This window comes from Myotis myotis, unplaced genomic scaffold (genome assembly GCF_014108235.1).
Source record: "Myotis myotis isolate mMyoMyo1 unplaced genomic scaffold, mMyoMyo1.p scaffold_m19_p_3, whole genome shotgun sequence".
NCBI lineage: Eukaryota > Metazoa > Chordata > Mammalia > Chiroptera > Vespertilionidae > Myotis > Myotis myotis.
The window spans coordinates 141,119,465-141,146,019 of record NW_023416335.1 but is presented as its reverse complement, the minus strand read 5'-3'; the positions used below and the strand labels follow the sequence as shown (position 1 = coordinate 141,146,019).

At 38.9% G+C, this 26,555-nt stretch overlaps 2 protein-coding genes across 18 annotated transcripts in view; both read right to left on the bottom strand.

Annotated features, from left to right (window-relative positions):
- Window positions 1-7,872: 7,872 nt before the first annotated feature.
- Window positions 7,873-11,457, bottom strand: BBS10 (Bardet-Biedl syndrome 10). The gene is made up of 2 exons (XM_036301454.1): window positions 11,229-11,457; window positions 7,873-10,838 (listed from the first exon to the last, which is right to left on the bottom strand). Exons 1-2 carry the CDS (start codon window positions 11,411-11,413, stop codon window positions 8,858-8,860), a joined length of 2,166 nt encoding a protein of 721 aa, XP_036157347.1. The 5' UTR covers window positions 11,414-11,457; the 3' UTR covers window positions 7,873-8,857.
- Window positions 11,458-17,433: 5,976 nt separating this feature from the next.
- Window positions 17,434-26,555, bottom strand: part of OSBPL8 (oxysterol binding protein like 8) — a 169,629-nt gene continuing 160,507 nt past the window's right edge. For all 17 annotated transcript variants that reach the window (XM_036301007.1, XM_036301003.1, XM_036301002.1 and 14 more), the window contains 3 exons: window positions 22,581-22,686; window positions 20,517-20,619; window positions 17,434-17,846 (listed from right to left, as the gene is read on the bottom strand). In XM_036301007.1, the coding sequence (XP_036156900.1) occupies window positions 17,714-17,846; window positions 20,517-20,619; window positions 22,581-22,686 (342 nt within the window). In that variant the 3' untranslated portion in view covers window positions 17,434-17,713. The remainder of the gene's footprint in view (window positions 17,847-20,516; window positions 20,620-22,580; window positions 22,687-26,555) is intronic.

Below are 26,555 nucleotides of genomic sequence, written 5' to 3'. Positions count from 1 at the left end.
CTATAATAATATTCTGCTTTGTGTTGATATTTACTGCTGTGTTGCTGACAATTGCCTGAAAGAGAAGTTGGGGTGCATCACTGGGCTGGAAAAAGTTCAGCTTAATCAGAAAGCAGGTCTAATTAAGCAAGTTTATTCTATACACTAGAGGCCTGATGCATGAAATTCGTGCAAGAGTAGGCCTTCCTTCCCCTGGCTAATGGTACCCAGGACCTGGACTTCCCTCCAGCACCTGGGACCCAGGCTTCCCTCCAGCTGCCAGCAGGCACCTGGGATCTGGGCTTCCCTCACAGCCCTGGCTTCATCTGGAAGGACGTTTGCTTTAATTAGTATATTAGACTTTCATAATTATAGATATAAAGCTCTCGCTGGCGCCAATTGCACACGTGTTTCCATCTGTCATTGTCGATCATGAATGTGGTTGACACTTCTATTATAAAGGGCAAATAGCGATATTAAAATATTCCTTCTAATTAATTTCCTTTCAATGTGCATGAATTCCTGTACTGAGCCACTAGTATATTTATAAAGAGATCTGGAATCGGTGGTGGAGGGATAAGAATGCCCCTCTTTTACCTGATACTAAATATATCCAAAGGAGCATTTGTGAATGACAAGAGACTGGAAGAATTATGCATATTTTACCATAATGTTAATCCAACCATAAATGTGATTAGACCATAACACAGTGTCATCAATACATGGGGCAATAGACTTGGAAATAAAATTTTCTGAAAGCTCCTCTATAAAAAGAACAAATAATTGTTTAGAACAGAGACATCAGTCATCTGGAAGAAACAGAATGGCTCTCAGGCCTGTAGGATTCTGCAGGGATTTGGTATTTTGAGAAAAAACTGTCCATCAGAGTTTAGGCGCATTGGAAACAAACAAAAATGGAGTCACAGAGGCAAATGTTGGTTGGGTCTATCCAATCACTGCTGAGGAGAAGGGAACCTTAGTCAGTCTTTCAGTGGGGCCTGTCCTATTTATTCATTGATTCACTGAACTTTATTGAACGCCTACTAGGCCAGGCACTATCCTACATGCTGGAAATGAATAAGTCAAAGTCTTCATGAACTTTGCATTTTAGTGGGAGGGTCAGTCAATAAACTCTCTCTCTCTCTCTCTCTCTCTCTCTCTCTCTCTCTCTCTCTCTCTCTCTCTCTCTCAACATGAGGTCAGTGTTTAAAAAAATGTAACAGGGAAGGAAGATAGAGATTGAATGAGGGAACATGATATTATGTCAAATGGAAAGGCCAAAAAAGGTATCTCTGAGGAGGTGATATTAAAACAGAGACAAGTAAATAAAGTGTGGAAATGAGCTACCTGAAGATCAGAGGGGAAGAGAATTCTAAGCAGCCAGATCAGCAAGTGGAAAGCTCTGAGGCTGGAATGAACTTGTGTGTATCCAAGGAACAGAAAGGCAGCTAGTTCTGTACTTGTTAGTGCTGCTTGTCAAATGTTCTGGTTGTTTCTCCTTCCAAGCACAAAGTAGGACTGCACTGCCTGGTTCCTCTGTAGATGGGTGGGCCATGTGGTTAGTTCTGGACAGTGAGTCATGAGCAGAAATAACATGTACTATTAATGGAAAGACCCAATGAAAGCTCCTTTAGAGCACTTTTTTGTGTGTGTCTCTGGCATGGTGATGAAAATGCTCTAGATCAGCGGTTCTCAACCTGTGGGTCGCGACCCCTTTGGGGGTCGAATGACCCTTTCACAGGGGTTGCCTAAGACCATTGGAAAACACATATATAATTACATATTGTTTACAGTAGCAAAATTACAGTTATGAAGTAGCAACGAAAATAATTTTATGGTTGGGGGTCACCACAACATGAGGAACGGTATTAAAGGGTCACGGCATTAGGAAGGTTGAGAACCACTGGCCACAAGTTTGACATGCTTACAGCTGCTCCATCAGTCTGAATCTAAGAGTGAGGAAGAAAACAGTGTGCGAACAGAGTCCCCAGCTGATCCCTAGCAGATATGAATGTGAGCAAGAAATAAAAGTGTGCCCTGGCTGGGTAGCTCAGTTGGTTAGAGCAACATCCTGATATACCAAGGTTATGGGTTTGATCCCCGGTCAGGGCACATATAAGAATCAACCAGTGAATGCATATGTAGAACAACAAATCGATGTCTCCTTCTCTTTCAAATAAAATTTTACAAAATTAAAACAAAAAAAGGAAATTTCTGTGTTTCAAGTCTCTGAGGCTTGGAGTTGTTACCTTACTATGGCATAACCTGTCCTAACTGGTATAGTGTAGCTGGTGGGGAGAAAGTTAGAGGGGGAGTGGTTGGGGATGAGGGCTAAGGTATAGGTAAGGGACAGATCATGCAGAGCTTTATAGACAATAATAAATTTGGATTTCATTCTGTGTGAATGAAAAACCTTTGGAGGACTTTGAGCAGGGGAATGACATGATTTGCATATAAAAAGAATCACTCAGTCATGTAGGGGAAAGTCTTTGTTCATGGGAAGTACATATTGAGGTATTTGGGGATAAAGTATGATATCTACAATTATTCTCAAATAGTTCAGTAAAATGTGTGTTCTCTCTCTCTCTCTCTCTCTCTCTCTCTCTCTCTCTCTCTCTCTGTGTGTGTGTGTGTGTACATGCGCAATGGGAGTAACATGGTAATTGGTGTATCTAGATGAAGGGGATGTAGATATTCATTGTACTTTTCAACTTTTTGTGGGTTCAAAAAATTTTTAATAAAAAACTAGAAGGAAATCACTTTAGAGAACTACATAGTAAGAGAAGCAAAGAAAACCATTAGGAGGCTGCTGAGACATGAAGTGGTTGGGGCTGGAGTGGCAATGGTGAGAAACAGGCAGATTTGAAGTCTACTTTGTATGTGGAGCCAGCAGGATTTGCGGACAGATGGATTGGTTGTGGGATGTACAGGAAAGAGAGGAGTCAAGTTATCTTTTAGGTTTTTGTCCTGAGCAAGTGGGAGATTGGTGTTACCATTAAGTGAGATGGAACAGCAGGGGAAGGACAAGGTTTAGGGGATGGGAGATAGCAATTCTGTTTTGGACACATGGATGGTGAGCATCCCAGTGGGGACTGGATTGGTAGTTGGATAAATGAATTGGGAGTTCAGCAAAAAGACTGGCTGGAGCGAAACAATTTGGAATTATCAGCATGTAGTGGTAGCCAGGTCACGGACAGAATCCCTCAGGAAGCAAGTGTACGTGGAGAAGAGGATCAGGACTGAGCACACGGACAGACTGCGGGGAGGATCGTGAAGTTAAACGGATTTCTCTTCTGATTCCATGCCTGCTGAGTAACCACTTGATTATTACTTTGACTTCCCATATCAGTCCATCCACAACGGAAAGACTGGTCAGATGGAGTTGGGATATTCTAGTTCTCAGGACAGTTATCATTGTAAATAAATTGATCACACTCACAAGTGTGGTTTGAGTCAGCCCCTGAGACAGATCCATTCCCAGTGTGCTGACAAAAGCTGACGGTCAGTCTGCATAAGAGGAACAGACCCAGGGCTGTGGGAATTCCCTGAGGAAATGAATAACACACTGCTTGCTGGCACTTTTCATTAGCTCACAGTAGCCGCAAAGAAGGAATGTTCCCAGAACTAGAGAGAAAACCTCAACCCAGGTACAGATAAGAGAATACTCCTCTTTAGGTGATATACCTTTTCAAAGTTCTACTGATTTATCCCTGTGCTGCTCATGTAGTTTTTCTTCCATGCTGATCTTGCATTTCTTTACAGCAGAATCCCTATTACTTTATTACTATTTGGAGAGTATGCTCTATGTGCTTGCTCTTAATCCAGCTTTTAAATTTTATTTCATATTTGGATTGTATTCAAAGGGTTTAAAAATAAAAATGGTATAAAGTATACACTGAGAATTCACCCTCCCGCCTCTTCCCTATGCATGTTTCCCTCCCAAATCACTGCCACTACCCATTTATTTTGTGTATCATCTAGAATTTGGGTGGTCACCAATCTCTTGCTGCCATGGAAAATAAATAATACGTACATAAACATACATGGTGGGGCAAAAGTAGGTTTATAGTTGTTCATATGGAAAATAATACAATAAATAATAATAAAACCATAAACTTTCCCATACTCAAAATTATAAACCTACTTTTGCTACACCCTGTACATATGGTTTCTGAGCTGTAGTTTTTGTGTTCTTTGTTGTCCTGTGGTGATGGGAAAGACATCATATTCCTTTTGGGAGGGGATGAGTAATTTCTCATCAAAGTTCAGGCTCTAATTACATTCCTCTCCCACTTCCCTTTTAGTCTGAAATGTGGACTCCATGACTCTAACATGATTACATAGCTCCTCTAGCTACAGCAGTTCAGCGATGTTCAAATTCAACTATTTAATGCCTATTGTTTTGGGGATAAAAAAGGCTTGTGCTGAACCAATGAAGAAAAAAAAAAGAGGTTCATAAAGGTTATTGGAGAATATGTGCTTATGGGAGGTGGACTAAGATGTAACTTAAAAAATAATTAAAAATTCAGCTAAGAAGTTAATGCATATATTTGTCCTCTTTTCTCTCCCATGATGTAGCAGGCTATAGCTTTCAAAGATAGCAGCCTCAATATATCTCATCCCATATGCTCTTCTTTTAATGTGATATCACACTCTTCCCATTGGTGGGGCCTGTGTTCCCTCCCCTTGAACTTCAGCTGACCTTTGGGACTGCCTCAACCAGAATACAGTGGAAGATGTACAGCTAAGTTCAGACAACTCCCAGAAACAAGAGAAGTATTAATAGTGATTCAAATCTAGTAAGTTTTAAGGTTATTCATTATACAGCAATAGAAAACAGGAACATGGTCCTGACTTTTTAAAAAATTTTCACTCGAGAATATTTTTTTCATTTATTTTTTAAGAGAGAGTGTAAGGAAGGGAGGAGGGGAAGAGAAAAACATTGTTGTGAGACAGACACATTGATTGGTTATCTCCTGTATGTGCCCTGACTGGGTCTGGGGATGGAACCTGCAACCAAGGTACGTACCCGACTGGAAATAGAACCCGCGACCCTTCAGTCCATGGGCCGATGCTCTAACCATTGAGAAAAACCAGCCAGAGCAGTCCTGACTTTTAATAGTCTTTACATTGTCTTTGATCTCGGTTCCTTAATTTTTTATTCAAATTTGTAATTTTGTCTGTTCTTATTGCAGGCCATCTCAAATCCTTTGTGGAAGAGGGTTTAAGTATGATATAATTACATTTTTTAAAATGCTCTTCTAGGCCTAACCGGTTTGGCTCAGTGGATAGAGCATCGGCCTGTGGACTCAAGGGTCCCAGGTTCGATTCCGGTCAAGAGCATGTACCTTGGTTGCGGGCACATACCCACTAGGGAGTGTGCAGGAGGCAGCTGATCGATGTTTCTCTCTCGTTGATGTTTCTAACTCTATCCCTCTCCCTTCCTCTCTGTAAAAAATCAACAAAATATATTTTTAAAAAAATGCTCTTCTATCTAACCCAGTGATATAAATTCTCTGGTGTTATTCTATAACCCATGAAAGCAAGCCTTACCACAATTTTTAAAGGATTTTTTTTTTTAATTAAAAAAAAAAAGGGATTTGCTTTGTGTACATCTCTTCTACATTTTTGCCTTCTACTCCCTCCAGGTTCTTTTCCATGAAACCTTGATAGAAATAATTATGACCTCATCTATGAGAACCAAATGACTCACTCACCAAATAGTTCCTCAACAGACATTGTGTGCCAGATATTAGACCAGGTGCCAAATATACAAAGACTCAGTACCCAGCTTACATAGGGGCTCCTAAACTAGTGGTAATTCATAGCTATAAAACACCTACCATATGTAAGGTAATGGGCATGTCTGGAAAAGTCTTTGAATGCCCTCAATTATGGAGAAGTATTTAAAACAACAACAAAATAATAATAATAAAGCAAAACTATCAAATGACCTGAAAGGCAATTAAAAAAAAGTAAATGGAAAAAAGTATACAGCAATTTTATAGTAGGTTCACATAACTATGAATTCAGTATAAGAAATAGAGCTAATTTATTTATTCACAGAAATAAAATAATGTTATGACATAAAGCTTATAAACTAGAGGCCCGGTGCACAAAATTCATACACTGCGAGGGGGGGCGGGGGAGGCTGTCCCTCAGCCCAGCCTGCACCCTCTCCAATCTGGGACCCCTTGGGGAATGTTCGACTGCTGGTTTAGACCTGATCCCTCTCACAATCCGGGGCTGCTGGCTCCCAACCGCTCACCTGCCTGCCTGCCTTATCAGCCCCTAACCACTTCTGCCTGCCAGCCTGATCACCTCCTAACGATGCCTAACTGCTCCCCTGCCGGCCCAGTCACCCCCAACCGCCCTCCCCTGCCAGCCCAGTCACCCCCAACTACCCTCCTCTGCCATCCTGGTTGCCAACTGCCCTCCCCTGCTGGCCATCTTGTGATCACATGGGGGCAGCCATATTTTGCGAGGGTGTGATGGTCAATTTGCATATTACCTCTTTATTATATAGGACTAGAGGCCCGGTGCACAAAAATTTGTGCACTCGGGGGAGGGGTCCCACAGCCCGGCCTGTGCCCTCTCGCAGTCTGGGACCCCCTCAGGGGATGACCAACTGCTGGCTTAGGCCTGCTCCCCGAGGGATTGAGCCTAAGCTGGCAATCAGACATCCCTCTGGCAGCCCGGCAGCCCTCGGGGGATGTCCACTTGCCAGTGGGGAGCAGACCTAAGCTGCAGTTGGACATCCTTAGCGCTCCTGAGGAGGCAGGAGAGGCTCCCACCACCATTGCTGTACTGGCAGCCATCAGCCTGGCTTGTGGCTGAGCAGAGCTCTCCCATGTGGGAGTGCACTGACCACCAGGGGGCAGCACATACATTGAGCGTCTGCCACCTGGTGGTCAGTGTGTGTCATAGTGACTAGTCATTCCCAGTCTTTCTGCTGTTAGGGTCAGTTTGCATATTACCCTTTTACTATATTATAGAGGCCTGGTGCACGAGTGGGGGCCGGCTGGTTTGCCCTGAGGGATGTCCCGGATCAGGGTGGGGGTCCCGCTTGCATGCCTGGCCAGCCTGGATGAGGGGCTGATGGCTGTTTTCAGGCTGGCCACACCACCTTTAGGGTGGGGGTCCCCACTGGGGTGCCTGGCCAGTTTGGGTGAGGGACTGAGGGCCGTTTTCAGGCTGGCCAGCAACTGAAGCTCCCAGCCTCTCCTTTTTTTGTTTATTCTGTGATTTACTTACCTTCTATAATTGAAACTTTGTTGCCGTCACTGGAGCTAGGAGCCGGCTCCAGCTCCGTGGCCACGGCTGGCTGAAAGCAGGTATCTGGGGTTTGTTTAGCTTCTATAATTGAAACTTTGTTGCTTTCGGAGCTCAGAGCCGGGCCGCGGCAGGCGGGGAACCTTGGCTTCCTCCATCACTGGAACAAGCAAGCCTCCTGCTTGCTTCAGCTGCGTGGCTGCCGGCCGCCATCTTGGTTGGCGGTTAATTTGCATATCAAGCTGATTAGCCGATGGGAGGCGTAGCGAAGTTATGGTTAATTACCATGTTTGTCTATTATAAGATAGGATTTATGTTTATTGTAAAAGACTATGAGATATTGCATTATAAGATGTTGGAGTATAATTTCTAAATACATTATTAGTCTCCACTTTTTCAAGTTTAACTGTAATTAAATTTTTAAAAGTCAGTTTTCCTAAATTTAATCCCAACCCAAATAGTGTCACTATCTACCCATTCACCGTTGAGGAAAGGTGAGTGAAGGCAGGAACCATATCTACAGTATTTGTTTGCCGGGGGCTATTCAGCACCGGCATATTGTAAGCCTCATCAAGAATTTGTTGAATTACTACATTGGAAATATGTACTTAGGAGAACAGATTAAAGATAACAATTTTATTCAACAAACACTTCTGAGTACTTGGTATAAACAGCATTGTCGTGGGTGTTACAGAGAACTAAAAGTAGAAGACACTGTCTTATTCAAGGGTAGATGCACATTACTTGTATTTATAAACCTTTCAAATAAAATAAAAACATTTAAAATTCACATGGGAAATAAGTAATTCTTAAATTATTTGCTACTAGTAAAGTCTGGCCATCCACCAAGTACAAGAAAAAACCAGCAAAACCATTAATTATTTTTACAAGCTCTTAGGGGCCAGGAAAAAGTTAAAGTATGAATTCATGTCCTTTCTGGAATTAACTTTTAACTACAAAAATGGAAATAAGTTCACAAAGTACTATTCTGAGTAGCATATCTTCAATGGCGTATGGAGGGTCAGACACTCTCCAGGCTTTCCAATGCAATGGAAATAGACAAGGGACCATATGAAAGTACAAACCAATTTGATTTATGTTTTTTGAGAAAGGAATAGAGATTTTGTACTCATGAGTAATTATTTTAAATGAAGTAAATAACATATTGTAAACAATTAAAATAGGATGGCATTTGAAGACCTCATCCAAATCTGAGATTAAATGATTCTATGAACTAAATACAGACAGGCGAGGGAACAGAGATGGAGAGTGAAAAGGCGCTCTAATGAAAATCCCTCCCCTAAACACACAGACTGACACAGAGCTGAAACACATGGACATTGAGAGGTGTCTGTGTGGGGGAGGAACACACTTAGTCAGGTCTTAGCTTCCCTCAGCCAGGAGGCTTTATCCTCAGAATTGTTCCATAACAATCTAATATTTGTGTCTGAATGTCTGCTGGCCTCTTAGTGCACTTCCTCGAAAGACTTTTTAAATTATGCTGTTTTCCTACCTAGACTGAACTGACTTGAGAATTAATAGTCATATGCCTGCTTTGCTTTATGGCTTGAGTTGGATTATAACTGTTGTTTAATACTTTCCAACTTCATAGCTCTTCTTCTGACTCTTGGTCATAAATTTCCTGAGGCTGTCTCTTAATACTGATTACCAAATCAATGGTTAAAATTTTTGCCAAACAGTGAAGAACTGAAGTTAGTAACTGGTATTTACCAGATACTGATTCCAAACCTGTCTGACTGCTTCCCATGGGTTGGTTGGTTTGCAGTACATGGAGAGCTCTCACATATACTTGTGGAAAGCTCCGATTTCCTTTCCTAGATTTATACAGGATTCTGGGAATGCCTAAAAGTGCATTAGCTATTATCATCCCAACCATGGCTGCTTCAGATTGCTGGCATTTTTTGACATAGTTGAGAAGGTAGTAATGTAACAAGATCTCAAAATTACCACCCACTGGCAAAACACAACCTGCTGGTATAGATGAGAAAGAGTAGCTCTGGGAAGCACCCATCTCCAGTGGCTTACACCTCACTGGTAACATACTTCCCTTTCCAGCCATTTTCGTGATCGATAAATTTTCATAAGAAGCTTCTACTCTAGTGTTTTCTGCTGTCGACTCAGTAGTAGGATCACTCTCAATAAACGAATCACGGTCATCAATTATCCTGGTTTTGTTCGCAGATAAACATCTCCGTGTTTCATCTGTCTGGTGTGTATCTGCTGGTATCACTTTTGGTGTTGAACAAGAAATACATGTTTCTGATCCTACACTTGGAACTACCAAATTTGAATGTACTTTTAAATATGTGTGAGTTTTTGCCAGTTCACCTTCGTTCTTTTCAACTGTGCCCTGAGGTGGCCTTTGTATTGAGCCACTAACAATTTCTGGTAACTGATTACTTTCCCTATTCTTATAAATAAGAGGGCTTGATGTATAATTTTGGCCACTGGTTTGTGTCGTGTAACTCAGATCAAGGTCTTTAAATAACTGCCGAAGCATTTTAAACGCTCCATGTAAAGCGCCCTCATGCTGTTCAACAAGACCCTGCACTGGTGCACAAAGAACCATACAGTGTGGTATAAATGAACATGTGCTAATCAAGCCAAGATGAACATACCTTTTGGATCTAAGGATAAGGGGCTTACAGAATTTCACCAAAGCAGCGCTGGAGATTTCATACTGCGAAGAGGCTTGTGGTAGTACAAAGGGAGAAAGACCAATGATCCTCTGAATAAGAGACATTTCTTCCGATGATAAACATTCCACCACTGATATGCCATTCAGCCCTGCATAATAAATAACTAAGTCTGGTTGTTTCACACTAGATAGGAGCAATTTTACATTTTGACTCTGTAAGCTTTTCATGATTGCTTTTGTCCTTTCCATAATCCAAAATTGAGAGGTCTGAAACTGTGCCTCTGAATTCAGAATGAACTCTGATCCAGAGGATGAAAAGAGAGGCTGAATGGTTTCCGTTACGAACGCTATTCTTATGTCACCATCTGCTGGACAGTACACAGAAAAGTCTCTGTGAAGCACAAGCCCAGCCAGGATCCTGGAATCTGAAACAGGAAGGCCAGTGACACCAATGTTCAGCTCTACGAAGCAGTCATCCACTAACTCAGATACCTCTTCACACCCACTTTCACAAGCCATACACTGGAAAAAGTAGTCGCACATCAACTGTGAAATAAAGCTGTGATTATTTCTTCCCACTCTTCCACCAAAGTATGCTTCTAAGAGCAACTGGAAAGAGCTCCTACACAGCCTCCTCCCTTTAGTGGAGGAAGAAAAGATGGACAGAAAGTGTCTACTCAAACACTGGTCCACAACACGGTCTAATACTTGTGTCTGAAACCTTAGAAGAGCTTGGGAAATAAATTTCCACCTACAACAAGTTTTCCAATGCCTTCCCTGAGTGTGACTATGTTTGGAAATCAAAGAATCTTTTTCTTTGTCTGTGGCTGCGTGAAGTCCTCTGAGCAAATGGCAAAGAAAGATAATGAATGTCTTAGCACCGTCTCCTGTTTTTCTTAGATGGCTGGAAACGCACGCCACCATCACCCTGCACAAAAAAAGAAATAAAGCAACTCAGATTTTCAGTGGCTGCCTTCCTACATCTAGACCAAATTGAAACCACGTTTTCACAGCTGTCGGCATAAAATGAGGATGCTGTCCCTCTGCTATGCCCTTAGGTTTAGTTTTTCCTTCTCCAAGTTACTGGGAGTCCTAGCGCCTGGGGTCGGCTGCGGCGGGCGGGAGTGAGAAACATTAGGAGCTGGTGAGATCTGGTGTCAGCGCGGTGTTCGCCGGGGCAGCGCTCCAGCCCTGCGCTCACACGGCCTCACCCAAAGGCAGCTTTTCCCAGCAGCACAGCCGCAGGGGCACGGAGCGCCTGCGGGCGGCCTGGGCGACCGCTCAGAGGGCGCTCCGGGCGGACGGGGGACGCGGGTACCTGGCCAGGGGATGCTCTAGGTGAAGCGCCGCCAAGAGGCGGCCTCCGTCCCGGCTGAGCAGCACCTCGCCGGTGGGCTTGGTGCACAGGACCTGCCGGCCCTCGGGCCCCACGCAGCCGCTCAGGATGGTTTCCAGCGCCTGCGCGACCTGCAACGCCGCCTGCACCGGCCCTCCGGCAGCCATAGCCCTGCGGGTCGTGGTCGGGCTGTTGGCAGACGCCCCGGGCAGCCTGGAGGGGGCGGGGCGCGGCGCGGCGCGGCAGGAAGCGGAAAGGGCGGGGAGGACGCCGGAAAGCGGGGCGAGGAGACGGCCCCTGCGCCCACTCATCAGACGGGCTGCGCGGCGGTCCAGTAGCCCGCGATGATCAGGAAGCGTGTGGCCTTCCCGGGGCTGCCCAGCCCCGAACCCGTGATCCCTCCCCCTCCCCCAGGGCGCTGGGTGGGTGAACCCCCCTCCCCGGTTCCCGCCGCCGCCCGTCTCCCCGCGCCCTTGCCCCGCCGTCGGCGCGGCAGTGGAGCCCCTGGGAGGGAGGGGGCGGACCGGCGGGGCCGGCTCGGCTGGTTCCAAGCTCCTCGTGGTTTCGCAGCAAAACCTCTGCTCTGGACCCACATCTGCCAGCGCTCTCTTTCGGTTCACGAAAGCGATTTGGGGTTGCAGGATAGAGGGCGGGGCTGGGCAGGGTCACAGCTGCAGGCTCTCTGCTCTGCGCAGGGCTCCTTCCCGCACTTCCTGGACTCGGGCATCACTGACATGCCCGCCACCGTAATTTTGTTGAACGTGAGCAGAGGTGACGTGAATACTTGGCCACACTGGTTAGTGGTCAGTGGGATGCTTTACACACACAGTGCTCGAACATTACTGGGTACAGTCCAGCGGCAGGAAAGGAAAACATAGTGTTAGGCAGAGGAACGTACTGTTTTACGTATTAAGACACTCAAAGATGAAGTGGTCAAGAGCATGGGCTTAAGGTTTAGATCTGGGATTTGCTCTGCCATTTATCTGCCAGCAAGTATTTCTGCCTCCCAAATCTCTTAGATTTACAAATGGAGAGAATAGGATGTATATGAAAAATCTCAAGGTTTTGAGGAGGGTGACTGTTTTCAGAGTGCCTTTTTGCATGGTGCCAGCGTATTTTAGGCACTCAACAGTCTATACCCACGAGCTCACCCACCAAGTTGCTGTGACATGTCACCTGTATGGGCTTACTATCTCTACAAGAAAGGGATATTCTGTAAGGTGCAGAAAAATCGATTAGGGTAATAGCATAACACAGGACATCCCAGAGTGTGGCCAATTATTAGTAAGAAAAGCATCTTGTAGATTTTTTTCATTGAGGTCGAACAGTGAGGGGCTGTTTTCCTTGCCCCTTACTCCTGTGTTCCAAAAGCTACAAGCCCTTCCCTCTCTTCCCCCAATTAACAAGACAGAACCAACTGACTATTAGCCAGAAGCCACTGGACCCTGAGGAGAGAGCGAGAAGGGGAGGGCAAGAGGATGAGGAAAACCAGAGAAGAGTCATTTCTTGGAACTTATCTGATATCATTATAGACATAAAAGTGATTTAAGAGGGAAAACCTTTTTCATATGGGTTTTGTGTGTATGCTTCTTTAATAGTAAGTTGTGTTGTTTTTTTTCTGGTTCTACCCATCACAAAGGGGTTACATTACTCAATAAAGATTAGAGCAGAGGATTATTCCAAACACTTAAAAGTGGTGCAGAGTTCTCTTTAAGTGCAGTGAAAAAGCAATGGATGCTGCAGTTAGACTTGGATCCAAACTTGTGCTTGTTATCATCACCCTTACTCTATGAAGCTTTGGAATCATTTAACTTCTCTGAGCCTCAGAGTCTTCCTCTATAAAATCGGGTTAACTTCCACTTACCTTAAGGTTATTATGAGTGCTCAAAGAGAAATGAATATAAAGTACCAAATAAAGCAAGCATTAGGGATTCTGTTAAACCCCTTCCAAACTCTGCACCATCCTTCACAACTACACCCATTAAAATTTTTAATTAAAAAATGAGGACTAGTAATTTAATGTGTTATATTCAAAGTCATTTGATCACGATTTGCTTTTATAAAATTTTATTTAGAATGCCTACTTGTAGAAGTTAGCATGATTTTACAGATCATTAGAAAAATTCAATTCTTTGTCTCTGCACACATAATAGGTTAGGAATAATAGATTAGAAATGTAATACATTACAAAACAGTAGCCTATGACTATCTGTACATTTACGATGCACCTCAAGGAAAAGAATTTGACATTGTGCTGTACTTACACTGCAGATAACATACTTTTATTCTGTTATACAAACTGACCAGTGGTAGTGTGAATTTATAAGTGGCCATCAACCAGAATATTTAACTTAGATGTATATTTAGCATGCTAAAAAGTGAAAAAATTTTCAACTGACATTCTGTGGCTCATCAGTTCAAATGTCTTGTGGCATTTTTCTTTAAATAAATTTCAATATTATAATACTAAAATAATTTTACATGATAAATGCAGAAAGATAAAATTTTCTAAATTTTTTAGAAAGTATATTCACATTCATTTTGTCATAGGGTTCTTGTGGCTCTTCTAACTATGTGAATCATATTAAGGAGATACTGGTCCTATACAATTTTAATAGTCTGTCTTCAAATAAAAACTGTAACAAAACAAGCTATATTAAGAGTAACAAAAAGTAAATTAAATATACTAAATTCACACTATAGGTAAACAAAACGAAACCAAATTACATAATAGCGGCAGATTATATATTTTTAAAGAATTTCTTTTTCCATGTAATCAGACGTTGAAATGTAAACTTAGTGATTTGTGTGGGGTCCCCCCCACCATCGGTTCAAATTGGAGAATTTGGTATAAATGCTAATTTTAATATTTTAGTTCTGTACATTTAACATAATTCAAAATAATCTAGAGCATCATATATGGCTCAACAGCAATGTCATTATCAACTTATGTCAAACAAATCCCCAAAATATATTCACTGCTCACTAGAAATGCTCAACACTAGGAAAATGGAATTTTATACATTTATTTTCTTAAATATTTGACTAAGATATTCTTCAAAAAGTTAAAACTGCCTTTCACAGAATTTTGTGTATTTATGGCACAAGTTGACACCCAAAACAGTGTGAATTCCATCAGAAAGGCACCGTTTACAATACTCAGAATAATCTCACAAGTCTACTTCAATGATGTCTGAGAGTGAATATATTTGAAATAGGTAAATAGACAAACCCTTATAAAAGTACAGCATTACCATTGAAATATACTTAGCTATATAAAAGGAAATAAGGTGACAAAGAGAAATGACCCTTTATGACACGTAAGCCTATAAACACTTTGAATCATATTATATAGTTCTGTAACACAAAATGAGTAAAAGTATTTTCTTAAAGGCACAAAAGCGTGAATACTACTACATGAGGGTTGTATTTTACAAGGCCAACTTTTTCAATGGAATGGTGACAAAGTTTACACTTTATAAATGATACAAAAAGTACTGACATGAAATATAGTAAATATCTATTGCTGAAACTTACTTATTTCACATGCCCTGTTTATTGTCTTTTCCTGGGCCAGTTACCCCTCATTAAATGGTGAATAACTGAAAGTATAATACACTTAACAACCAAAATAGAAATGCACATGTCAATTATTACCTTAATTTTCATGTGAAAAAATAAAATTTTTGATCAAATGAAAATAAACAGGATATAAGATCTTAAATCCTAGAAATCATTATAAAGTTCTCAGACAACTGAGAACTGTAAATCACAATTTTTATGAATCCATGTGTGAAGGAAGAGTAATTCCAGGTAGAGAACATTCAAAGTCAATAACATATATGGCTAACTACAAAGTTAATTTTGTGTTTTAAAAGATTCACATACTAAACCTGGTATAAGCATTGATCTAAAACTAAGCCACCAATTCCTGAGTTTTGTGTTCTGTTTGCAGAAAGGAACTCATACAACTAAAAGCATAAGAAGACCTTTGGATTAGATATATGCTTTTAGTGTATAAGGAACAGTCATAAGTAACCCTGCTTTCTCATGAAATAGTTTTTGACTCGTTGGGTAATCAGAACCCATAACATCTACCCTAAAGGAAAATAATAAAGTAAATAAATATGTTTCCAGTCTTAGAAGATACCTATACAAATAAACACTATTTAGACCAAATGTAAATAACCCACAAGCAGCTAAGACTAAAACCCCAAAAGGGGGTTACCAACAAAAATGTTAAGTTTTCAGGGTTTAATGATGAAATGACTTTGTGATCAGCCAATTAAGTTATATGTAATATAAATTAATACTAATTTAAACCATAAAAAAGATCAAATTGTACAATATTTACAAAATATATATCAGTGAATAGGCAGTTGAGCATAACATTGGTAACAGAGAATACAAAAATTGTATTGACAAGAATGAAATACCAGCAAAAATCCCCCACTTGTTCTAGTGTACTCACATTATACCTATACTTATACTAGGTATAGGTACATCTTATTTATGTTTTAATCAATTTAAACTATGTTTCACATGCACATATGGAATACATTGTTTTGCCAAAAATACACAGGAAATGGCTCTTCATAAAACTTTAGAATATTTAAGATAGCTATAATGGTTAGGGGGAGGGGGAAAGCAGGCTCCTTTATCATTTTCAATTTTCATAATTTAGCAACCATTCTTTGATTTTATATTTATCATGGCAATAAACAGCTGATTGTAATTTTACTAGTGTCTAACAGTCTCTTCTTAGTCAAAGGCAAATGTAGCCAGAGCAATTATTCTGCCTTTATTTTCAAAACTGGTATTTTCAGGTTTCTAAGATATATCTTAGAACACGTTCCTACGCTTAATTTACATTTGTAAAAATGGCTTTTGAGGACTACATTTATGTAAAAAACATAAAGTAAAAATATTAACCTGAAAAGAAAAGTAGGAAAAGTTTGAGCCTGAACAAAAGGAATCTTGAAGAATTATGGTTTTGTAACAGAATGAAGTTACTAGGAACCAAGGAGAATAAAAAATTAAACTTCAGAACTTGATGCTCTACTTACTGCACATTTTAAAGAAACTAATTTTATTGTACATATAAATGCCACCATACAAAGCATCTTTCTTTTATTCGGCTTTTAAAATAAAATGTTGGTTATAATTTCTCCTGTTTATTCACTGAGCACACTGCAGTCTAAATGAAAGCTAAAATAAGTTCTTCATAATGAAAAAAACATGAATTTTCAGCATTTCATATGCCTTATAATTACAATTTTCAACCGGTGTGCTGTGGCAGGCACACTGGTGTGCCATAAAATTTATTTTTCTGCAAGAATTTTTAAAACATGCAATATCTGACTATTTGGTCAAGGGCACTGATCTTTTTTTCCTTAGATTGTCAAATAAAAAATGACAACAGCCAATACAACAGCTGTCCAGTGTAAATGAATCAAAATTATATCTATTTTTTGTCAGATCAGCAAAATATTTATTTTTTGGTGTGCTGCAGAATTTTAGTAATTAGTTAATGGGTGCCATAAGATGAAAAAGGCTGAAAATCGCTGCCATATAAACATCTCTAGAATTTGGACTGTGTTATCAGATTGAATTAAAAAAACAAAAATAAGAAAAAAGGACAGCAACCAATTTTGACCACACTTTTATCAGCAAGTGCTTAAGGTAGTAGTATATAGATGTAAGAAAGATATAATCAACAGATCCAAGTAGCTGTATATCTTTTTTTATATTGATATACACCTGTGTACATTTGTACCTTTATAAATATTAAATTCGAGGGGGCAAAAAAAGATAATCTTGTGTAAACTTTAAAAAAAGCAAATTGCCACCTTGTGTATCTCAATATATCAATTTTGACCACTTTTTCTTGCTTTATCTAAGAAGACTATTGAGCTAGGTGCTTGGAAAATGATTTTTTATTTATTTATTTTTATTTTGGGAAATGATTTTTTTAAACACTAGAGTGTATTGAACTATTTATAATATGTTTATTATCCCATCATTTCCTATTTTGTAATTCTTTACTGATAAAAGTTTGTGCCTGTTATGAAGAAAAGAGTTAATACACATATTTATAATATTGATAACATTTTTGTTATGACCATTAGTGCTATATCTCAGAACATACTATAGAATACAAAGACTATCAGGTATACATAAGACACAGTTGTGTATACATGTGGATTTATTATACTCACATGTAGACACATTCTCACAAAAACTAGAAATGTTCTGGCACGTAACACATAGCTCACTTTAATAACCAAACAGAATAGCTCTTGTTTCAGGTTAAAGATAAACGGTATGAAAGATCAACACCTCTGCATTTATCTCTAAGGTTTTGTTTCAGAAATATAGTGATGTTTTAATAAAACTAAACCAACTTGAACATTGATCCCAGGCCGAATCTGATCATTCCAGTTCATTGAATAGTTTACTGTACAGAACTATTTAAACATGAAGTTTATTACAACTTGAAGCAAAATCAGGAGGAAAATGATGAAGTAGTCTTTTTGTTGCAAAAAATAATCCGTGGTAGGTGCGCTTGAAACTAAATGATTTCGAAGAGCCGTAATATTTCTACAAAAATAAGCAACAGTAAATTTTTAAATTATTTGTGAAAAATGTTAGCACAGAATTCATAATTTCATATATGGCCACAGAGCACTTAATTACAGTAACAAAAGTATCTCAATCACTGCTGCCTGAACAAGGACCTATGTGAAGCTATTATTAGGTCTTGTCTAAATCTAAATTCCACATTGTACCAAATATATTACTTAATGCTGTGCATCAAACATAATTATTAGTTTGATGATGTAGAAATATATCACCTTCTCTGTTATTACAGTGGCTTTAAAACAAAAATTTTGCATCTTAGTTGGCCCACTAAGGTTCTTTATCTTTACTTTCGGAAGACAGAGGTGAAATTGAAGAAAAATCCTAAATTACCCAGAAAAAAATAATGCAACAGATTTCATGACATTCATAACTTAGAGAATGCTCTATGGACATTTCATATGCAAATAAAAATAAAATTTCAATTTAATTATGAAGTGAGTTTAAAATATCCTCATGCCACCCTAACTGCTTTTGGCTAAAAAGAGCTGATTAGTGAAGACCGTTTCTTTTTCTGACTTCTTCTATTAAAGTGTCTTACCACTATAGAGAAAGAAAAGGAGGCAAAACAAAAAAGTAGACTCAATTTATAAATATAATTAAATTAGAAAATGTGAGCACATTGTTAGGGTCAATGATATCAAGATGCAGAAAACAGGCTCCCTGCTCTAGAGGAGCTCATGGTCCAGCAGGGATAAACAGACACACAAAAGCTTCAATTTTTATCGAAGCGTAGGTCTATTTTGATAGAGTCATGCTCCAAAGGAATATGTACAGAGAGCTAAACAATCTGAGTGGAGGCATTAATAACCCTACAGGGGAAGGTAAGTGATGAGACATGTTACAAAAAGGATGGCATTTGAGTTATATTCTGAAGGATAAACAGGGATTTTTTGATGGGCAGGGTGGGAGGAAGGGCCATCTAAGAAGTGGGTTCAGTGTGGGCAAAAATCCAAAGATGCGAGAGAAGAGTATAGTCTGAAGATGTGAGGAGAGTCATAGGACTGAAGCGTGGGATAGGTGTAGAGCAAGCAGGTCAAACTCACGGCCCACAACGAACGTTTTTGTGGCCCAGCCAATATAATGGTATGTAAGAAACGTTTTAATAAAAATTTCGTAACTTAATTTTTACAATATCCTGTTACACATAATTATTAAAAATGAACTACAACGTTCACTAATGACTGATCACTATGATTGTGTTGCATTCATTTCCCTTACTCGCCTTATGCACAGGCACACCATTTCTCTCCACTAATACCAGCAGCGAATATTTTAGCAGCCAATGGCCACGTATTTAGTCTTGGACTGACTTGTTCGGTGTGCGTAAGGAGGAAATATTTCGCTTTCAGAGAACAAGAAAAATAGGTTTATTTGCGTTATGCTTATTAATTTGTGCAGTTATTCAGTGTCTGGTAAATTAATGTTCAAGAAAAAATATTAATTTTTATTAAAATGTTCTATTATTTTATGCTAACAATTACTCATTTATTTCAGCCCTTGTATTCAGCATGTCTCTATCAAAATAAACCTACGCTTCGATAAAAATTGAAGCTTTTATTTTTTTGCAACCCACGTTAACTTAAACCTTGTTTATTTGGCCAGTGTTAGCCTTTGAGTTTGACATGCTTGGTGTAGGGCAGTGGTCGGCAGACTGCGGCTTGGCAAACTACGGCTCGCGAGCCACATGCGACTCTTTGGCCCCTTGAGTGTGGCTCTTCCACAAAATACCAACTTCTGCGCATGGGCCACGAAGTTTCACTCGCACTGTATGTGCGTGCCCGCACGTGGTATTTTGTGGAAGAGCTACACTCAAGGGGCCAAAGAGCCGCATGTGGCTCGTGAGCCGCGGTTTGCTGACCACGTGGTAGGGGAATGGCAGGAGATGAGGCTGTGGATGAAAATAGCAACTAAATATGAGTTATAAGATCACTATGAAAAGAGAAAATATCTTTGAAAAAAATCTTCCAGAACATCTAGTGCTAAGTACTGAATAGACAAAAGCAGGGTGGCTAGTATTAAAAAAATTTAACATCTGATACAGCAATGGGAGACAACTGATCTGAACTCATGCTAGCTTTAGCAAGGAGCAGTGTAAGTTCCTTTTCCCTCCAAGGAACCTGTGTAGGTGTTAATGACTTTTAGTTGCTGGATCTGGGAGGTGTGTGGGGAAAAGGTCTGGGACTGCCAGTGGGGCACATGAAGGTCTCAGGGTAGTGGTTCTTTATCCACATGTGAAAGTATTTCAATATTTCAACTGGTGCATTGCAATTAAATATTAGCCATGAACAAAGGAGACTGCAGAAGCCTTTCTTAATGGCCTTTCTCAGAAATCACCCACTTCCACATCCAGGTCAGCTGCATTCTTAGTATGCTACAGCAGTAAGATAAAGAGATTCCAATTTCACGCTCAGAGATGAGAAAAAGCAATCTCAACATCTCCCCCAATATTGCAGTGCTGAAAGATTTTCATGCATTTCAGTCATCAGGTGACAGAAGCCAAGGCTCTATTTTAGTTTAGTAATGATATTAAAAATGTAAATGATTTGCAAAATATTGGCCTATGATTTCCTATGTAACAGGATTCTTAACTACTCCTCTGGACTCAAATGAATAGTTAGCATGTATTACCTTTTAATTTCTTCCTGTGCTTGTTTTATGGATTCAATGGAATTCTGAATGTCTCCCAAGTCTATTCCTTTCTTTCTTCTTGTACTTGGTTTTACTGGTTGAGCTAAAAGGATATTTAGAATAAACATGGTGAAAATAGTGAACATATTTAATTATAAACAATCTACATTGTAGCTTAATGATTCTCATATAATAAAAATTTTCCCAGGCACCATTTTTATGGTTTAGAGATTAACATAATAATACACTCTGAATTTTTGAAGTTTTAATCATATCATTCCAAAACTAGAACACTACAGATATACTTAAAGTAACCACAAAGTAGTAGTTTTGGATGGTATCAGTTTTATTTTTTAACTAATTAAAACAGACAAAAATAGCTCAATAAATACATATATTAACTTGGGAAGGTATTATTCTCTTCTATCTCTTTGCCCATTTGCCTTCATCTGAGGAATTCAGCTTTTTGAGCCCCTTTTTCAATTTTATATTAGTTGTTAATGTTACCTTTATTCCCCTAGCCACCCAAACTTTAAACTTTTTCAATTGGTTTTGATACTTCTATACACTTTTATTATCAACCAGCAAACTGTACTGGTGTTTTGTTTTTTTTCTAATTCCCCGAATGTATCTATTCCTTCCTTTCCATTTTTGTTAGATCTTAACCTCTCTCCAGGTCTCAGCTTTCTCATTTGTAAAATAGGTATAATTAACACCCAAATTTCATAGTAGTAATGTGTGTTTAACATCCAGTTTGGTACACTTTAAGTACTCAATAAATGACAGCTGATACATTATAGATAATATAGTGGAGGGATAAGAGAAGAGAGTAAATTAAGGAGCCAAAATATCTGCTTATATAACATACATATTGTCTTATGGGATGCTATATGTCCTTGGGCAGATTAACCTGTATCTTAGTTTCCTGTTCTCTAAAATGGGAACAACAGTGTATCAAACACTCCGTCTAGCACATGGGTACCATGCAATTCCTGCTTTTAAACCTTTATTCAGTCTATTCCTCGTTATTCCAGTAGCTTGTTCCCTACCTGCATTTCTCAAGCTTGTATTATAATTCATTATAAATTCATCAGAGTTCCTCTAAGAACATTTCCCCAAACTGAATTCACCTACCTTTCAACTCTTAACTATTTTTCTTCTACTACTTTCCTGGTATTTATCATTTATTCACCTCAAGTGTTACCTCTATAAAAATGAGCTCCCCAGTTTAGTGTGAGCTTAAAGACTATGCCTTTAAAAAACCTGTTCTTGCCCTAGCTGGTTTGGCTCAATGGATAGAGCATCGGCCTGTGGACTGAAGGGTCCCAGGTTCGATTCCGGCCAAGGGCACATTCCTGGGTTGCAGGCTCGATCGCCAGTAGGGGGCGTGCAGGAGGCAGCCAATCAATGATTCTCTCTCATCATTGATGTTTCTCTCTCTCTCCCACTCCCTTTCTCTCTAAAATCAATAAAAATATATATATTAAAAAAACTTAAAAAACAAAAAAACCTGTTCTCATAGTGTCTCAGACATTACTTTAATCCTTTCTTGATTATAACTCTGTGTAGTTCAACACAGTTTACACATCTGATTTGAACAAGAATGGCACACTAGTTAATTTAGCCCATAATTTTAGTATAGCTATATATTTACTTGACTTCTATAACTATGACAACTTATTTAGAGAATGAAAAACTTTTTAAAGCATGGAACTAAGCTCAAAGCTCAAAAATGCTTCCTGAATTGAATCTAGGAAGCCATCAACAATTTTTCAGAAGCTTAACCAGGCATAAGAGCAACACTACAGTGTGGTTCTTGATTTGCATGCTTCCCCCTTTTTCCATACCCCATGCGTTTACCTGTGGCCTGGTCTTAAAATTTATCTATAATCTAAAATAGGGATTAAAAACATTTTTTTGGCACACCATTCCTGCCCCCACCAAAACTTTTATATATCTTCTTAAATTAACATAAAAAATTTTCATCTATCAAACATAGTATAGTAATATCTTTTTTAAAAAATTAGATTCCTATAGTGAATAGTCTGCAATAAATATTTTTACCTTCACTTCCAGATGAGTCCTGGATATCAGGTTCTGGAGATGAATAGCCTTTTGCCACTTTCTTCTGTTGTCTGGTTGGCTTATGTTTCATTTTCGGGACACTAACCTGAAAACAAAAACATGCTATTATGTGAATTTGCATTGAATTTTAAAGACCAATGTACAACTGTTGAAACTATCTGTTCAATGGCACAATACTTAGACATAAAAACAAAGGTGATATAGTCTAATTAAAACTTAACAAATTATTTTATTTAATTTTTTAATCCTCATGCAAGGATATGTTTATTGATTTTTGGGGGGGGGGTGTGGAGAGAGAGAGAGAGAGAGAGAGAGAGAGAGAGAGAGAGAGATATTAATGTGAGAGAGAAACATCAATTGGTTGCCTGCTTCCTGTACACACCCTTACTGGGGATTGAACCCACAACTTTGTGGTGTAGGAACAATGCTCCAACCAACTGAGCTACCTGGCCAAAGGCTATTTTATTTCATTTTAATAGGAAATATTAATTTGGCACAAATATCAAAAAGCATAAAAGATATACAACGAAGAGTTCCTCTCCCACTCCTGATCCCTATACATTCAGTCTTCTTCCCCCACCCTCCCAAACAGAGATAGTCACTGCTATTTGTACATCCTTTAAGAGACATTTTAATATAAACACAAATATAAATATAGATCCACCACTTTTCTAACTGCACCAGTTAGTACCTCTAGTTGAATGTTAAATAATAGTGTTCTTTTTAATCATACTTATCTTGTCCCCAAAATTATAAACATTTCCACTGAATGATGTGTTTCCAATAAAATTATTTACTAAGAGTATCTGATTAATGTAGAAAGCATCTTATAATAAATGATATCATTTTGCAGAATATGGTCTAAATTTACTAAAAACATCTGAGTACATGCACAAGAGCATATCAATCAATTAGAACTAAATTTTCCTTAGAAAAATAAACTTTAGACTTTATTCTATCAGGAAGTTTGCAAGAGAAGAAACTAGAATCAGAAGAGCAAGGTAATTTATATGCTTACAAAAACAGAAAATCAGTGGTCATATGCCTTTAACTCTGTTCTTACCTCTTTACTGTTCTAAATAGAAACAATCTCCAATTACCTATTCCTTAAAATAACTTTATAAAATGTTATTCATGTCTTAAAAATAAAAAATAAATTTCTATAATTTTATTATAAAAAAATAATGTGTATTCAACCTACACTGTGTCCTCCTACTTCAAGTCATGGAGACTTAAACCCCATGGTGCAAATGCGGCCCACAGCCTAGCCTAGCCTGGAAATGGTGGCTATGGGTGCCGGGTAATGACGTACGTAGCAACACCTGGCTTCCTTTCCCTAGCAACAGGCCATTTATCAATAAACGGCACTGCAGACCTGGTGCCCACAAAGCAATACTTGGCTTCCCCCAAGTGGGACACAGGCCCCAAAACCACCCCAGAGTGACACCCCACCAAATCACAGCCAATGCTAATGAGACCCCATGCTGCAAAATGCAACCCACAGTCCAGCCCAGCCCAGAAATGGTGGCTGTGGGTGCCGGGTAATGATGTCACGTAGCAACATCTGGCTTCCTCTCCCTAGCGACTAGCCTCCTTGGAGTTTCTTCAGCCCAGGAACACGATTTGCTTTATAGCCAGGTGCAAACAATTTACACTTTAACCAAATGTCTGTGAAGCATTTTCCTGTGCCTCATCTCATTTGATCCTCACAAAAGTCCTGGAGTAGGGAGATAGGAGACTCAATGGAATCCTATTTTCTTTTCATTAGCTGGAAAACGGAGATTTAGAGGGCTTAGGAACTTGACCTGACTGAAAAGAAGAAAAGGTGGACCTTGAAAATGACTTCAGGTTTTCTCACTGTGCAATATATAGTCAAACACTGCTGCAGTTAAATATTTTACCCTTTGTTCTCCCTGTGTGATCTACAATAACAATCTGCTTCGTGTTGATATTTACTGCTGTGTTGCTGACAATTACCTGAAAGAGAAGTTGGGGTGCTTCCTTGGGCTGGAAAAAGTTTAGCTAAATCAGAAAGCTGGTCTAGTTAAGCAAGTTCATTCTCTATATATAAAAGGATAAGTTGATTCAAGCATGTGCCATACATATAAAGATCTCACTGGCGCCAATCACATGCGTGTATTTCGATCTTTCATTGTTGATCGTGAATTTGGTTGAAACTTCTATTATAGAGAAAGGATGAATAGCGATATTAAAATATTTCTTCTAATTAATTTCCTTTCAATGTGCACGATTTCGTGCACCAAGCCACTAGTTTAAAATAACAAGGGATTCAGCAATCCAACTCTTGATTTACAAGATTTATTGTGATCAGTAAACTCTACCTTTAGGAGAAAATACAGGTGTCCAGTGTGTCTCTATCATATTAGTGTTTTGTTAAATAACAAAATTTAAGTATTTATTTTTAAATTTCTAACTTCTGATAATGTGTGTATATACATACATACATACATAAAATAAGTCTCGCCATTTTAATAATTTTAAGTGAATAATTCAGCAGTACTAAGTACAGTCACAATACTGTGCAACCATCACTGCTTCCAAAACATTTTCACCATTCCAGAGACTCTGTAACAATTAAATTACTTCCCATTCCCTCCTTCCCTCAGTCCCTAGTAATCTCCAATCTTTCTATGAATTTGCCTATGTTGTATATTATACTATATGTAAAATTATACAATATTTGTCCTTTTGTGTTTTGCTTATTTCACTTAGTATTATGTTTTCGAAGTTCATCCATGTTTTATTGTATTATGCAGCAGAACTTCATTCTTTTTATGGCTAAACTATATTCTATTGTAAACATATACCACATTTTGTTTATCCATCTGTTGATGCATACTTGAGTTGTTTCTACCTTTTGGCAACTGTGAATAATGCTGCAATGAATATGGGTGTACAAGTACCTGAATTCCTGTTTTTAAATTTTTTGTAGTAGTTTGCTGGGTCATATGGCAATTCTATATTTAGCTTTTTGAAGAACCATCAAATTGTTTTTCACAGGGGTGGCATTATTTTACATTCCTACCAGCAATATACAAGAGTTCCAATTTCTCTACATCCTCACCAATACCTATTTTTCATTTTTTAAAATTATTGCCATTTTAGTGATGCATAGTACCTGACCTCATTGCATTTCCCTTATCTATAATAATAAAAGTGTAATATGCTAATTAGACCAGACAGCTGGATGACCTTCCGGACAAAGCCAGGGCTGCAAGGGCTCAGGCAGCTGCTGCAGCTGCGAGAGCCAAGCCCCATGTACGAATTCTGTGCATTGGGCCTCTAGTGACTAATAATGTTGAGCATCATTTCATGTGCCACTTGCCATTCTATTAATGTGATGTATCATTCTGATTAATTGTCTTATATTAAACCATCTTCACACTGCTTGGATAAATCCCACTTAGTCAAGGTACATAATCTTTTTAATATGCTGTTGGATTTAGCTTGACAGTATTTTGTGGAGAATTTTTGCATCTACATTTTGTGATATTGACCTGTAATTTTATTTTTTTGTAGTATCTCTATGTGGCTTTGGTATTAGGGTAATGCTGGAATCATATAAAGTTTCCCAACTCTTCTGTTATTTTGTAAGTTTGAGAAGGATTGGTGTTTGTTTTTCTTTTAATGTTTGTAAAATTCACCAATGAAGCCTCTGGTCCTGGCCTTTTCTTTGTATGCAGGTTTTAGATTACTGATTCAATCTCTTAACTTGTTAAAGGTCCATTGAAAATTTCTAATTCTTTTTGAGCCAGATTATGTAATTTATGTGGTCTTAGAAATTTGTCCATTTCATTTCGGTTACTTAATTTGTTGGTATAAAACTGCTCATATTATTCTCTTATAATCCTTTTTATTTCTGTCAGGTCAATAGGAATGGCTCCATTTTCATTTCTGATTTTAGTTATTTGTGTCTTTGTTGTTTGTTTCTTA